General features: G+C 39.7%; 1 protein-coding gene across 1 annotated transcript in view; it reads left to right on the top strand.

Moving 5' to 3' along the window:
- The window catches only part of pola1 (polymerase (DNA directed), alpha 1), a 62,112-nt gene that overhangs the window by 20,541 nt on the left and 26,021 nt on the right, over positions 1 to 15,550 (top strand). Inside the window, exons 27-34 of the mRNA XM_088402491.1 lie at positions 8,896 to 8,928; positions 9,564 to 9,656; positions 9,748 to 9,953; positions 10,033 to 10,165; positions 10,251 to 10,382; positions 10,918 to 11,092; positions 11,205 to 11,386; positions 14,847 to 14,978. Coding sequence (XP_088258617.1) covers positions 8,896 to 8,928; positions 9,564 to 9,656; positions 9,748 to 9,953; positions 10,033 to 10,165; positions 10,251 to 10,382; positions 10,918 to 11,092; positions 11,205 to 11,386; positions 14,847 to 14,978 — 1,086 coding nt within the window. The remainder of the gene's footprint in view (positions 1 to 8,895; positions 8,929 to 9,563; positions 9,657 to 9,747; positions 9,954 to 10,032; positions 10,166 to 10,250; positions 10,383 to 10,917; positions 11,093 to 11,204; positions 11,387 to 14,846; positions 14,979 to 15,550) is intronic.

Here is a 15,550-nt window from a genome sequence, read left to right as displayed (position 1 = left end):
AGAAGCCATGTCTAACAGATAAAGTTTGCAAAGTCTTCACAACATTCCTTCCTTCCGTTTTTGACTTATTTTCTTCCTTCCGTCCCGACCAGCTGTGCCATCAAGCTAGATAAAGGCGTTCGGCCAATAGCATATCAGCATTTCTGTGATTGACGTGACGCCGGCCAATAGCATCTCCGTGACTGACTCCGTGACTGACACCGTGACTGAGACAGTGATTGTGACATTGTAAGAGCAATAGCGTTCGACGTTACCGTGATGAGCGTCAACTTCCAAATTAGTTGACGTAGTAAAGCGAAAATAAATGTTCGAACACAATGGCCGACAACCGGGGGCCGACTGTATGTATGTGTGTGTGTGTGTATATATATATATATATATATATATATATATATATATATATATATATATATATATATATATATATATATATATATATATATACACATACACACAGTATATGGAAGACTCAAGAATCTATCAGATGGTATTAATTTTTTCTCGTGGTACTAATGCGGTTACTTGCTGCCAAAAGATGGCAAAACAAAGCACTTTACAGGTTTTTACTTCATTGTTCATTAGTCTTATTTTGGGAGGCGTATTCAGCTACTGATTATAAAAAGTAACAGTGTGTCGTCCTAATCAAGTGATGTAAACAATTCAGCCCAGTGGAAGCCGCTGATTGTTTTGGAATGCATATTGGTTTGACCTTTGACATTCTGCCAGCAAATGTGACAACCGTTAGCAGGTGTGTGTCTGTGTATGTTTGTGATGGGTGCAGGATGACTCCCTAAAAGCCGTGTAATTGAGTCTCTGTCCTTGTGTTTAAAAACAGACTGACAGGAGCTCCTAGTTGACATTATTGGATGGCATGCGGAGTGAGGGATAGATGCGAGCTTAGGTAACAGAAGTGAGGGTGCTGAGAGGTCAGAGTGTCGTGAAGGTTAAACCCACCCTTCTGAATGTGGGCGCTTGTAATCAAGTCAAGGTAAATATTACTAACCCCGCTGTCCTTCCTTTAGGTTTTGGATTATTCATCTTGTCTCACGAATCACAAATCATTTCCCCGAATTAGACACAGGAATTCCGCCATCATCCTATCATGTGTCGTCTGTGTGTGTTGCTGAGTGTGTGACTAAATAGCGTTGGCTTCATTCCTATCGCTGTCTCAGAATCAAAGGGTAATTTTTGCATTTCCTTGTATTAGAGATGGCTGCTACGGGAGTGTGTCTGTGAATGTTTGTGGGTTGATGTGGAAACGAGGGCTGCATGTTTCCATGGTGGTCTGGTCCCCTCTACACTCCCTAAAGAGGTGGCTTTACTCCGGACTTAACAAATAGTCACATGGGAGAAGTGCTGCTATTTTGGCTCCATTAGCTTGCAGTGGTGGCAGACGGTCGAGTGGGACAGGATTTCCTCATCTTGAACTGTCACTTCTGTAACATTTGCTAATGAGGTCTTTGGAGATGAGAATAATGGCTGGGATTGTACAGTTCAGTGTATATTAATTTAATGTCTGACATCATGATTGAGAGAAATCATGAGCAGCTGGTAATGAGAGGACAATGTTTTATTTGGCTTAAAAAAAGATTACCTTGGTCAAATGTTCCCAAAGTTAATAGTCAGTTATCAATCGGTCATAATCTGTATTGGCTTAAACACACTGAAGACAGCTTGTTTAAGTTATATCTTTTCCCTGCTTCAAACAATTAAAGTTTAACCGATAGACAAAATGGTGCAAATACTCTATAAAACAATAACAGTTATCAAAATTATCAAGCTACCAGCCATGTAATGATATCTGAATCTGACTGTATGTTAACCTTGAGCAAAAACATCACGGTATTGAAATTACAGGTCTAAAATAATTTTTAATAATTTTACAATCTTTTTTGGTAAATAGCCATTTTTCTACAATATTACACTAGTTGTAGTTTCAAACCAAATATACAATATAGCATTTGTTACAAGAACGAAATTTACCATGCTAAATTAAAATACTTATGTGAACAAAATGAAAACTTTCTGTCAAACAAATTTTGCTCACCAATAATTATAAACATGAATTCTTTCCAATTGAACATCCAAACTTGAATATTGGGACATAGTATAAAAGAAGTATAAATGCACAACAGTATTTTAATAAAATTATTGTTCTGAAGAAAACAACCATCGAGTAATGGTAGTTTGTTACAAATCAATCATTCAAGGACTGTGTATCCATTATTAGTACAATGTGAATTCTGTCATTTAATGTTGACGAAAGTCATTTTCCCGCTCGCTCGCTCCCTTCACCACTTCACCTGCACTTTTTCAAAATCCAAAAACTTCCCAGACAGCCGACTTATTTTATTTCTTAGATGACCCACAATTTAGGTAGACTGTCCTAGCTCAAGCAATATCAGATAAAACTCTCCATAAAATTAGCATGTTATCAACGTTACCCGCATTAGTTAGCGGCAGTAGCAAACAGTGGTACTGAAGCCGACAAACCAGGAAGTGGACATAGTGATTGGCTGCGGCAGCCAAAGAGGACTCCCATATGATACACAATGAAAGGAGGCTCCCGTGCATACTGCAGTCGCTCATGAAGGCAGACGACGCAGGGGGGAAAAAACACTACAGATTTTGACTTTTTTGGGCGGTTTTAAATAACTGACTTTAAAAATGGCGATGTATGGCCAATACGGTTATCCCTGCCCATGCCTACAGGCTATTAACTCATGCACTGCTAGCCCAGAAAAAAATCTATCTTCGACATTAGCAGTCAATTGCAATGAATGAATTACAATATTTATTATTGCGGTCAATTCATATGTAAACCGTGTTTGTGTCTTGTTGATTTGAATAAATTTCACAGATTAAAAATTAAATGCATACCTACATGTCACAACAAACCATCTCATATTATGCTCTTTCATTGATAGCAAGAATGTAAACATGATTTGTCTACACCCCATTTGGAGATACACCCTCACAAAGGTCTGACACAATGGCTTTTTATTTTGAAATTGTTCCCGGAAAGCATGTCGTAACAACTGCTGACTTTATACCACACAAAATGTTGCTGTAGAAAAGTCACGAGGTGCAGTTTGACATAAACTATACAACCTCATCCTGAAATCACATTCAATTGCCAATTCAGGGAGTCAAAAAACGACTTAGTTACGCTGACATGTAATTAAGTACAGTGCATGTTACCAGCATTTAGTGGAGCCTCCAGCATAAATTAACCACTATATGAGTGCTCTATATCGGCTGGCAGGAGTAGTCTTGATTACCTTTCAAAGGCACACAATTGCCTTTGCCTGTGTCAGCGGCAACGCTGCAACACTGGAATGTGTCCTTTCCATCTGTTCGTGCGCCGTATATTCTAATTGAGTGGACTGTGGGGGCATTGTTGTCATTGTGGAGTTATTTACAATGCTCACCGTTATTTTCAGTGATAGCCGGTGGTATTAAATCAGACGCGATCTTGTGACAGACTGACCCGCCCATTAGCAGACATGAGAATAGTTATGGAATCATCCCAGACAGGTGAGTGTCTTAGGACCAATGGTTTTAGTACTTTTGTGTGCATAATTGCTCACATTAGCACTAAAGGTCAATCTGTGTTTATTTTTTTTTCCCTTTGAGTCCTTCTCTTATGTAGATCCTTTGACCTTGAGCAGCACTATCCGCGCAGCATTAACAGAGGAACAGCGTTCCTACACAGACACTATTTCAGTCAGGTCGTGTCTATCCCAAAACGCTTTCCATCATAGTGCTTTTCAAAACAATCGTCACTATTGTTCCAGGCTCCTTTTACAAGGGCTCTCAGTCACAGTGCAGTTTAAATTGCTAGCCCTCAAATGTTGATCCTGTGTGGTATGCAAATGGCTATGTAACAGGAGACTGTCATGATCACTTCTGTCTTTTTGTGGATCCACACGTAACTCAGACGAGCAGGTTAATTCAAGTTGATACTTAGAGACAAAGGAGTAGCAATAGACAATTGAACTGCATGACATTAGATGACCTCCAATAACAAGGCTGATTAATAACAAAACAAAGGCATTTGTTGTTTGATATTGAGGACTAACTGTCTCTAACCCTAACTTGATTGACTGTTAACCCTTATCATAGTTTAAATTAATCTAGAGATAATTGTTCACTTTACCTTGGATTAATTTTTGTTTGTAGTTAGCTCTGTAGTACTGCTCTACAGTCCTTTTTTTTTTTTTTTTTTTACGGCAGTGAAACTGAGCATTATAGCATTTGTAAATATGTTTCTTACTGCTCCTCTAATGGGTTTCATTAGATTATTTTGAATCATGATTTATAGTGTGTGTTGGTGTTTGTGTCAAGATGAGCGCTCACACCACCAGTTGCACAGATTCCACTGTCATGGTCAAACGACTTGTCTTACACACAACCCATTCCTCCGAGTGGCCTACCCCGTTGGAAGTGACAGCATATGGAAAACGTGTCTAAATGAGTCCGCACATCAATTACATCAACACATTCTCACTTTGCTTTGCCTCATGTTGTTGTCGCTCTGACATTCCCAGCATCTGTCCATTTACCGCTGCTCATTAGACTCAGAACATCCTGTTGGATTCTCGCTTTATTACATAGAACCGTACTTTGTCAATGAATTGTCCGGCATGGACCGATACCCCATTCTGATTGTGTGATAACCTTGAGCAAAAATATGTCACTATATCATGAAATTATCATTACAGCTTTTTTTTCCACTAAACACAATCTTTTTTATTATATCAAAATATTGAATATTTGGTACATTAAGAAATGTGTACCATGTTTAGTACAAATAATGAATGCAGTGAACCCTCGTTTATCGCGGTAGATACGTTCCGGAGCTGGCTGCGATAGTAGCGCCCCGCTTTTCACATTAAAAATAAATAAATAAATTAGTTTTTTTAAGCGTGAAAAGTCTTCATGCTATACGTATTATTAAAAGAAATATTACTGCAGTACACATATTTACTGAAATCTAATAGTATTAAACCTTATAACCTGTACAGGTTGGAACGGTGGAAACCCCTTCCCTTGATTTCTTTTATAACATGGTGTTGCAAGTGCAAACTATCCATTGTAATCATCTTTGATCATGTACAGATTAGACTTTAATTTGACGTCTGGGCCGTGACTAATATGACCGCAGCTGCACGAGACTTCAAAAGAAAGGGCTTCTTCCGTCGGCAGTCGGCAATCCAGATTGCTAAAGCAGCTTCCATACGGACGATCGTTTTATAACGACCCGTAACAACTGGCTTCGCCGAATTGCCATACGTGATGGCAGCCGTCGTCTAATGTTCGCCTCGTACTCAATGTAGTGAACTGTGGATTGGTTCACTCCCAAATGGCGGGCCACGGCCGCATAACTTTTGAATTCGAGAATTATCACCTTCTCAGCAATTGTCATCGTTTTTTGATGGCGTTTAGGCTCAGTACAAGCCGTCGCGGGAGCAGCACGCTTGGCAGCTATTGCAAAAGTTCAATACGTAATGAAAAAAAAACCCTTTGTCGTTAATCCGCGTAGTGAAAAAAAAAATCCGCAGCGTGGTGAATCTGCGTAATGGAAAAAAAAATTGCGATATAGTGGAACCGCGAAGTAGTGAGGGTTCACTGTACATAAATAAATACATTTACATTCTTCTTGTTTTTCATCTTTTTCCCAGCAAGTCACAGTGCCCCGTCACTGGTGAGCTATTTTTAAGACAAAGAGCTCCTTTTCTTCCCCACATGCCAAGGAGGTTAAAAAAGAACAGTCTTTGCAATTTAAGCCACCTGTAAAAAAAAAATTAAGTCAAATCTGCAAGCACTGGTGATATCGCTTCACCGAATTGCACCTCGCTTCCATGAGTGTCCATTGTGAGGTACACTAGTCCATGAAAAATACGCTAAAATAATGGTGGTATATTTTCCAAATAAGTTCAGATGTTAACCTGCAACCCTTAAAATTTTACAGAAAGCAAGTTGGTTTGACTAACAAGTGCATAAATTTGTGTTTTTGGTCAAAAATGAACACTTGGCCTTTTTTGAAATTGCGTTTTGGGAACCATCTTGTAAGATCCATAAAGTGCACAGAGAAGTTGATTTTGATTGGTAAAGCTTCTTCTCAAGAGTGGTTGACATCATCAAAATTCAGACTATTTATTGGTTTAGACACACAAATGCATCAGGTCCTTCAGCATGCTGCTTAGGTATGAAGAGGTTAAGACAAAGACTTCCCCCTTATCCTGCATGCATGCCAAGAAGGTTAAAAAAAAAAAAACTGCATCGCCATCTACCATGATTGCCCCAAAATGCAGTAGGATACACTTTTTGTAGGACAAAAGTATGGGTGCGTCCTATAAATGGTAACATAAAGACTAGAACATTTTTTCCACATTATATACACTGCATCTACGTCTTGTATCGCTACAAACCACACCCACCTGTAATATTTGACGATTATAATGAACTCATTAGAATACAATGGAAATAGAATACAAAGCTGCGATTGCCATTGTTTGTTGGAGATACAATGTAATTGTCGTCCAACCCTACTTTTATGTTTAACAATGTAAACATTATTCTCTTTATGAGATGCATCTCATTGAATTTTCAAACATAGAAAAAAAGTCTTCATTCAGTTACTGAATTGTTACTGCCAAACAAATCACATGAATTCAATTTGACAAACCTGAAGCAACTCCTTTTTTACACCGCTTTTCTTCTCTCTGCGATGGACAGTTTAGGTCGTTTTGACATACTTACAAAGTTCTCTAGGGTCACTGCAGTAAATTTTAAGGCTTGGAAATGTGCGTGCCCCTCAACAGAGTAAAAAAGATGTAGTTGATTTGTTGTATAACACTAAACATTGACAGTGGCACTTAGCTGACTTGCAGTCATGAATGTCTTGTGTCTTTGTCATATCTATCTGTACCAAAAAGACTTTTCCTTTTGTGTTCTAGTTTTTTTTTTCCATTCTGAAATTCCAACGTAGAGAAACCTGTTAATATAAATGTCTGCAATGCGTTCTCTACCAATAGAGGCCTTTGAATGATTTTCTCTGTTGCCTCATCATTATCATGTCAATGAGTTGTTTAGTGTGCGAAAAGCCTTCAACCAAAAATGTGTTTGCATATGTGTAAGTGTGATGAGACATTGACCTTGTTGTGCAACCGCTAATGGAGGAGGCTGTTCTGTGAATGACTCAAAACGCCCGCCTCTGTACAGTGGCATGTGTCACCCCATAAAACATGCTTAAGTCCCACTCTGGTTTCAGGGAGTGGATGTACCCCACCAGCCCCTTTCCTACTCTGAAATAACCAGCGTCCTTGCCCCCATACGCCACTCACTCTGTCATGGGTTATGCGTACGCCGCCGCAGTTGATTAAGGAGCAGATTGCAAGTGATAGATCGCGTCTAGTTCTTCCTGGCCTTATGACCCCTCCTCGTCTCAGGTTAAAGACCTGGCCCACACCTGTTCAGATCCCTTTGCTCCTTTGGATCTCACACACACAGTGGACAGCCACTGTTAACAGTCTTTGTCTTTCAGTCACTTCTCTGGTGATTAAGGCCATTACGAGCCATTAAGAGGAAGTGTGTGTGCATGTGTGTTTTGCCCAGCGTGGATATGTGTGGGTTGAAAAGATGGCTGTCACAGCACGCGCTCATAATTGCCCTCTTAGCCAATTATCCCCCGTTTAAAAGAAAATCACCTGCTCTGCTTTTGTGTCCACACAAATACACTCACACACTCACATTGTCAAGCCCCGACCCCACTGAGATGCGAACGTTTGCGAGTGTTGGCAAAAGTAGTGAATGCATGTTCACGCCAGGAATTAGTCGGGGTTCGTTCAAGGTTGTGCTTGTTTTTAAGGCCTTGTGTACATGTAACCAGGGCTATTTAAACCCTTCGCTACTTCGCAAATCTCCACTTTTGGCCGAAGTTTTTGAGACCTTCAGTTTTAATCTCCTATCAAACCCAGGCACATATACTGTAGCAGATAGGGCTAACCGGTGACTTTTACCACCTGTTTGCCAAATTACGGCTACATGTAAACTATGTCTTAAGGCGTCCTTAAACCATTCTGACACCATCTTCATTGTTTTACATGTCACAAAGACATTTTGAACAATTTCCTTGCAACATGAAAAACAATCAAGACTGTTTCAGTATCAATCAAGACTGTTTTACAAAGCTTTAAACCCCTATTCCACTGAGGGCCAAATGCGGGTGAGTGTCCTTGAAAGTAGCAGCTTTTTTGATCCGCTCAGGGTGTGTTCAAGGTCATCATTGTTCGTCCAAATGTCACCGGGGATTCTAGACAAGGAATTTTTGTTCAAAATATTGAACATTCTCAAAATCTCTTTGTAACACAAGGAGAAAGCAAAACATTAAATTGTTGGAGTATGTTCGGCATCCTCTAGCAACCATTTTTGCGAACTTTGGTGACTATTAATGAACGCTCACAAGATCAAATGTGCTGCTACCTTTGCTGAAACTCGACAATATTCACGCCTCTTTGGGATGGGGGTTTCCCAAAATTTTTAATCCCCTATCCCACTGAGGGGAGAGCATTGGTGAGTGTCTAAATAGTAACAGCAGTTTTGATCTTGTTTGTTTGAGGATGCCTATGTTCGGCAAAGGTTGCTAGCAGGTTGCTAAACCAACAGTTGTTTTTTGTTTCCTGCACGTCTGGTGACCTGGTGACAGTTTGGCAACCTCTAATGACACACCTTGAGATCAAGATCCACTAACTTCACAAACATTTGCCAACTTTGGCCTCTCAATTGGATAAGGGTTTTAGTCGTTATATGTTGCTGTTATAAATGTGTGGCATGGCATTATAAATTTAGCTCTAATCCATGTTTTTTTTTCTTGTATCTGCTCGTATTCAGATTCTGATGCACACCAAAGACATGGTCCAAAAGGTTGGTGCACTTCATCCATACATTTGATGGCTCTAGAATTTGAATAATTAAAAAGTACTGTCTAATCAGCTTAAAGTCATAGAGTACACCAAAATATAAGGAACATCTTAGATCTAACACAGAAGCAACATCCATTTTTATCAGAATTCAACCTAAGTAACTTTGATTGCTAACATGTTATGTTTTGCCATCCTTTTTGAGAGGCACAGCACATCCAAAAAGAGTTGGATCATAAAAGACTCAAATTCTCAGTCCCAGAAAGTGACTGACCCAACTTTTTGTTTTATTTATTTAACCCAATGTTTTTTGTTTTCATTCAACCCTTGACATTGGGTCAAATAAATAATCCACGAAAAGGGATGCTTTGTCTCAATCATCTAAAACTGAAAACAACCCAAATTAGGTATTATTGTGCAAGACACGATTTTGGAGGATTGGTGGGTGATTAATTCGACCCACATTTTTGGGAGCATTCATTTAACCTAAAAAGCTGGGTCAAATATTTTGGGGGGGTTATTAATTTAGCTCCAAATGTTAGACTGATTTTGGACCAAACTTTTTTCGACTCCTTTTCCAATTGTGGGCACTCTGTATTGATTTATGTTTGTTTGTTTGTTTTTAATTGCTCTGCTCAGATGAACCTTGAGGTTATCTATGGAGATACTGACTCCATTATGATTAACACCAACAGTCAGTCTTTGGAAGAAGTCTTCAAGTTGGGCAACAAGGTGTGTGTAGCCCAAAAATAATAATCACCCTTGAAAACTGTAGTCTCTTTTTCTACTACTTTGAATCTTTGTGTTTTCTTTTTTCTTTCAGGTGAAAGCAGAAGTGAACAAGCTATACAAACTGCTGGAGATTGACATTGACGGAGTCTTTAAGTCACTTCTGCTGCTGAAGAAGAAGAAATATGCCGCGCTGGTGGTGGAGCCACAGGGAGACGGGCGATACAGCGTCAAACAGGAGCTCAAAGGCCTGGACATAGTTCGTCGAGATTGGTGTGACCTGGCTAAGGAATGTGGCAAGTACGTTCAAATCAAGTACAACATAACCTGGATTTGAGTTGCTCATGCAGTGCCATTACTAGAGGTTCTCTTGTTGCAGCTATGTGATTGGTCAGATCCTGTCAGATCAAAGTCGTGACATCATTGTGGAGAATATACAGAAACACCTGGTGGAGGTGGGAGAGAAGGTCGCCAGTGGGGCGATACCTCTCCAACAGTACGAGATCAACAAGGTATGCACATATTGTATCCGTAGCAATGTTCCATTCGTCATTGTCTTCCTCGTATGTCCACCTCCAACTTGTTCCATTCTCTCAGGCACTGACCAAAGATCCTCAGGACTACCCAGACAAGAAGAGTCTCCCCCATGTCCATGTGGCTCTGTGGATTAACTCCCAGGGTGGACGCAGGGTCAAAGCTGGTGACACAGTGTCTTACATCATCTGCAAGGTGTGTTCATTCTCAAGAGACATTAAATCATCTTGTTAGTTTACAGTAGATACAACACTTGTAAAGACAAAAAATAATTATAGCTTTGCTTGCAACCAGGGCTCTGTGTGGTGCAGACTTAATCATAGAGTCCAAACCCAATTAGTTAAAATCTCTTGCACTGTCTTGCTGGGATATTAAAAAAAAAAAAGTCAGTTTTCCAAACAGTGTCCAAAATGCGGACAAAGGGGCTAGTCAATCATTTTATTTATTAAATAGCCCAGAAAAAAACACTTAAAACAGACCCCTGTACCATCAGTGTCTGAATTATTAAACATTGGAACTGCAATTGTCATGGTGGCTCATACAATAGCACCCGTAACATCATATTTCATTTCTGGCTGTTTGTTGGGAAATTGCTCCACAAATGACAGGAAAACAACATTTTGCAAAGGACTCACTATAACACAATTTAGCAGTTAGTTGCGTCAAGCTCCAAATAATTTGCTCTTAATTTGAAAAGAATACTCACACTAATGTGCGGCTTTACCTACAGGATGGCTCCACATTGGCTGCCAGTCAAAGGGCGTACGCTTTAGAGCAACTCCAGAAGCAAGATGGTCTCAGCCTGGACGCACAGTACTATCTGGCCCAGCAGATCCACCCAGTGGTGTCCCGCATCTGTGAACCTATTGAGGGCATTGATGGGGTTCTCATAGCCACATGGCTAGGTAAAACACCTTGTATTAACCTTTAGATGATACTTATGCTTAGACCCTAACTTTTCTGTCAATGTGAAAAACAACTTGAATATTAGTTTTCTTGGCCTGCTGGTGACTTCAGGTCTGGACCCCAGTCAGTTCCGGTCTCATCAGCAGCACCAGCGAGAGGAGGAGGCAGATAGCACTCTGGGAGGGCCGATCCAGCTGACCGACGAGGAGCGCTACAAAGACTGTGAGAGATTCACTTTCACCTGCCCTCAGTGTGGGAAGGAGAACATATATGAGAACGTATTTGAAGGAGCTGTGAGTTGATTTCCTTCTCTCTTGTTTTGCTTTTTTTTGATACTTTTCTTCAAGACAGAAAAGGATATTTAACTTACAAGTCCAGTACTCAATTTTTCATTCATTTACTCACCTTTATTAAAAAACAGCACATTTTATTGACAGTGCAAAAAAAAAAAAAATTCCAATAACTGATTTGGGACTGATTTCAAAACTATAATCAGTCTGCTTTCAAAAGTTAGAAGACTAAGTAAATTAAAGAAAATCTATTGAGAGAATGAAATTCTGAGGATTTGGACAGTTTTAGTTCTCTTATCGAATATCAGAATTACTCAATTAGTTTTTGTATTGCATCTTTAAATCATTTGTATTGGAGTTGCGGTAATTTTTTTTCCAGTTTCGCTTTGATACCAAAATACCTGAATAATGCAACCTGGATATCCAGCGACACAATCAACAACCTTGGCAATCTAATTAGATGCCCTGCAACAGTTGTACCAAGAAATAAAAACAGATAATGCTTAGTTTTGAAGACCATTTTCAGTGAGGTGTTAATTGAACATTATGTTTCTTAATATGTGTGGTGTAGAATGGCATGGCAACATACTGAGAGTCGTCTAGAATTTTGGTAACCTAATTGAGCTACATGCGTGGGATATTTAAAGAGAGACTCTCATGTCCAGTTATGAGAGTTCTCAGTGGCTAAAAGCAGTCTCCTTGTGATACTTGGACCCGACCCTTTGATTGAGCACCACCTAAAGGATGTGGAGCATTCCATCAATAAATGTCGAGCAGATGGTCAAGACCCTGCAGAGATTTGTGGCTAATAAAAACAAACTCTTGAAATCATTTCTGAAAATAGCCTGTATCCATTGCAGACTGTCTGACAGGTTCACTGCTCTTTGGTCTTGGTGAACGTGTACCCTACGTAGTTGAACCTATGTAGCGCCAGTTTAGCCTGCTGTGCAAACACAAGTTGCAGTGTTTACAGCTTGCTACACAAAGCGTGTTTGATTGAATGCTGAAGACGTGATTGTTTTTTTTTAATCATTTGTGAGGATTTAAACTTTGAAATTGACTCCTAAGCAGATCAGAGGAAGGATGGTGATTCATGGTGCAGTCACTCTTCTATATTGTGTCTCTGCCTGTATTTTTAGACAGCTGCCTGGCTCCAATACGGACTCTGTTTTCACTGGCATAGTTTGGACACCACAACTTGAAAAGCATCTCCTTAACCCCCGCCGTTCTGTCGACACACACACACGTACACATACTGTATGCACAGATATTCAACCATTTGTCAGGCCAAGGTTATGTGTGCGCTATCAGCTTGTAATGAGGAGTAGGGCACACTGCCTTTTCTTGTCTTAAAGTCTCTAATAAACCTGACAACCCCCTTTATCTTCTGCTGTCTTAAATAACTTTCATTAAATTAAAACTTTTTTTTTTCCACCATCCTTGGAATGAACACAATATGTCATCAAATCTGAGAAACAAACGCATTCAAATAGACCGGAGCACGTAAGCTAATTGGTTGCAGGTACAAGACTTAATTATCCATGCTTTGTCCTATTGCTTATGTTTTTGCCACTATGTGAGTCTTTGATAAGATGGTAAGTTAATTAGGGTGGTGAACATGGTCTAACAGTTCAGTGAGAGGAGAGGGGAGGACAAATGGGCCTTGACACATAGCCAGGGATGTGAGGAGGAGGCGGTGACAGATGATGGAGGACAGACAGGGGAGGAGAGCTGTTTGATGAAGGTGGCGGGAGAGCCGTGCAAAAGCTGGATCGGGCCGCAGGGATTTCCCCCGAGTTCACTTTTAGCGGCACGGCATGTTAAATCAACATGCACATTATCATGCCGCAGATGTATAGCAGTCAGCTGACACAGTAAACCATTTAAAAATGTTGAAGGGTGCTAACGTGTGCTTTTAAAGGCAGGAGGAGGCTTGGATGTCAAAGATATGTTCTTTGGGTCACATTGTAAGCCCCACACACAAAATTAATTGCAACTCCTCTGCATGTCTGACATCAAGACGAGTGTTTCATAGTTTTATTTAATTGCTCGGTCATTAAAGAGCTGGCAAGTAAAGTAAGGAGGTGCATAATTTTGTTTGAGGGTGGATGTCTGTTATCAGAATGAAACAAGCGAGTTAAAAAAGTAGCGGGGGACGAGGTCGTGTAGAGAGGAGAAGGAATGAAACAAAGATGGAGTGGCTTAATTCATTGAACTGCATTTTGGAGAGTCAGGCAGGTGACACAGAAGCATAAAAAGTCTTTGTTTTTCCGAAAAGTACTGATGTAGGCCATGTGGGGGGTGTCACCCTGCATGCGTCTGTCTTTGAAAGCTTTTCTTTGCTGCTGTCAGTGCACAAGTTAAAAGAAGGTTAGAATTTAAGTGGCCGTTTAAATTAGTTACCGTATTTCTCAGAGTACAAGTCGACCTCGCTTTTAATTCGACACCACCTTTTTTTCTTTTTTTTTTTTCCTGTGGGTCAATTTTACAAAAACACGATTATAAGTCTACCACTGACTTTAGTGGTTCATCGATCATGGCTGTCCAATTATAACACATTGTGTGTGTTATTATAATGACAAAATTACAGCACATTTAGACGCATTTCTTTATTGTATATCGAATAACGTACTATTGTGGTTATGGGAGTGAGAATTTGGGGCGGAAACTTGACAAGTACGAGGCAATGTGCGCATAGGCTTTAATGCTGAAACTAATGTTGCGACAATCAAATTACAAATTACAAATTAGGAATCTAAATTACAAATTAGGAATCTGTGTGTATGCGTGTTCTTTGCTAATTGTGGTCCCTATCCCACGCTAATCTCATGAGTTCACTTTATACAAATGTACAGTATATTATATCAATATTTACGTTTTTGTCCTTAAGAGCATACTATTTAGAATTGGTGTAAAACCGGTGAAAAATTATTTCACCGTGGCAACGTTTTTAAAAAAGGCTGCAACCCACTAATATATACTGCATTAAATCAATGGAATAGTCACATCAATGCAGATCCACACACACACGATTGGTAGTCCACCAACTAATTAAAGAGAGAAAAGAAAATCACATAGGTGTGCTATTCCGTTAAATTTTAAATGGTGGATACAAAACAAATGTTTTTCTTCTCTGGCAAAAGTGGTGATTGAATTCAGTGAAACCAGTAATACAGTGATGAGCATAGCAGTAGATGTGTGAGAGTCCATGTAACTCATTTTCTGTTTTACATGTTCATTTGCTCAAGTCAATGCTATTAACCAAGAGTTGTCTAGGCAAATATAGTTTCGATGACAAAAAAATAAAACAGGCTGTTATTATTTTGGTAGTCATCTAATTATCATTTCTTCAATGTCTATCCGCAAATATTTTCTGGATTGTAACACAAGCGCACTCACTCACATTGACGTTATGCATGTTGTTGTTTGTTTTGTAAATGAAGTGACGCATGATCTCTTTCAGGGATCAAAGTTGGAACCCAGCTTTTTGCGATGCTGCCATGTGCCATGTGGCGGCCGCCCCATCGACTATGCTTTTAACATCGGCAACAAACTGCTTCTTGACATCCGACGCCACATCAGGAAATACTACTCTGTGAGTATTTCTGTTTGCTGTCCAGTACACTTGTGTGCCGTCTCTTCTGATAAATCACTGCAATGATTCACACACCTACTGCCTGGAAGGCCTTAAATCCATTTCAGTTTCAACATGGCTTGACATGAACAATGCAGTAAGTTACAAGACCATGCTCATTTGTATCCGCAATGTTATTTTCTAATGAATGGTTGAATAAATGTGTATGCGTTTCTTCAAACAAAGATGTATTTAAATATTCCTCATGTGTAAAAATTGAGGCAGCTCCTGCAGTAATGTTAAGGGAAGCAATCAGAAAATATCTTGGACAAAAAAATGAAGCAAACCCCAGCAGGGGCACTGCGCTGACATTTTCCACCAAAGAGCACATTATGCTTGCAAAAATAAGAGAGCACCAGTTATATTTGTTTGGATTGTGAGCCATGAAAATACTCAAATGCCAATTTTAACTTTTAAATAGCAAGTTTGTCCCTTTCCTTGCCAGTATGTAATTTCAACACTTTATCTCTTAGTGTTGGTCAATAGAAAATCAGGTATGACGAATATGCTGCTGTACTTTTTGTTCCATGACT

The sequence above is a fragment of the Hippichthys cyanospilos genome, chromosome 19 (genome assembly GCF_059441005.1).
Source record: "Hippichthys cyanospilos isolate Australia breed blue-spotted pipefish chromosome 19, RoL_Hcya_1.0, whole genome shotgun sequence".
Taxonomy (NCBI): Eukaryota; Metazoa; Chordata; class Actinopteri; order Syngnathiformes; family Syngnathidae; genus Hippichthys; species Hippichthys cyanospilos.
Note: the sequence above shows the minus strand (reverse complement) of the source record. Positions and strands in the feature narration are given on the sequence as shown.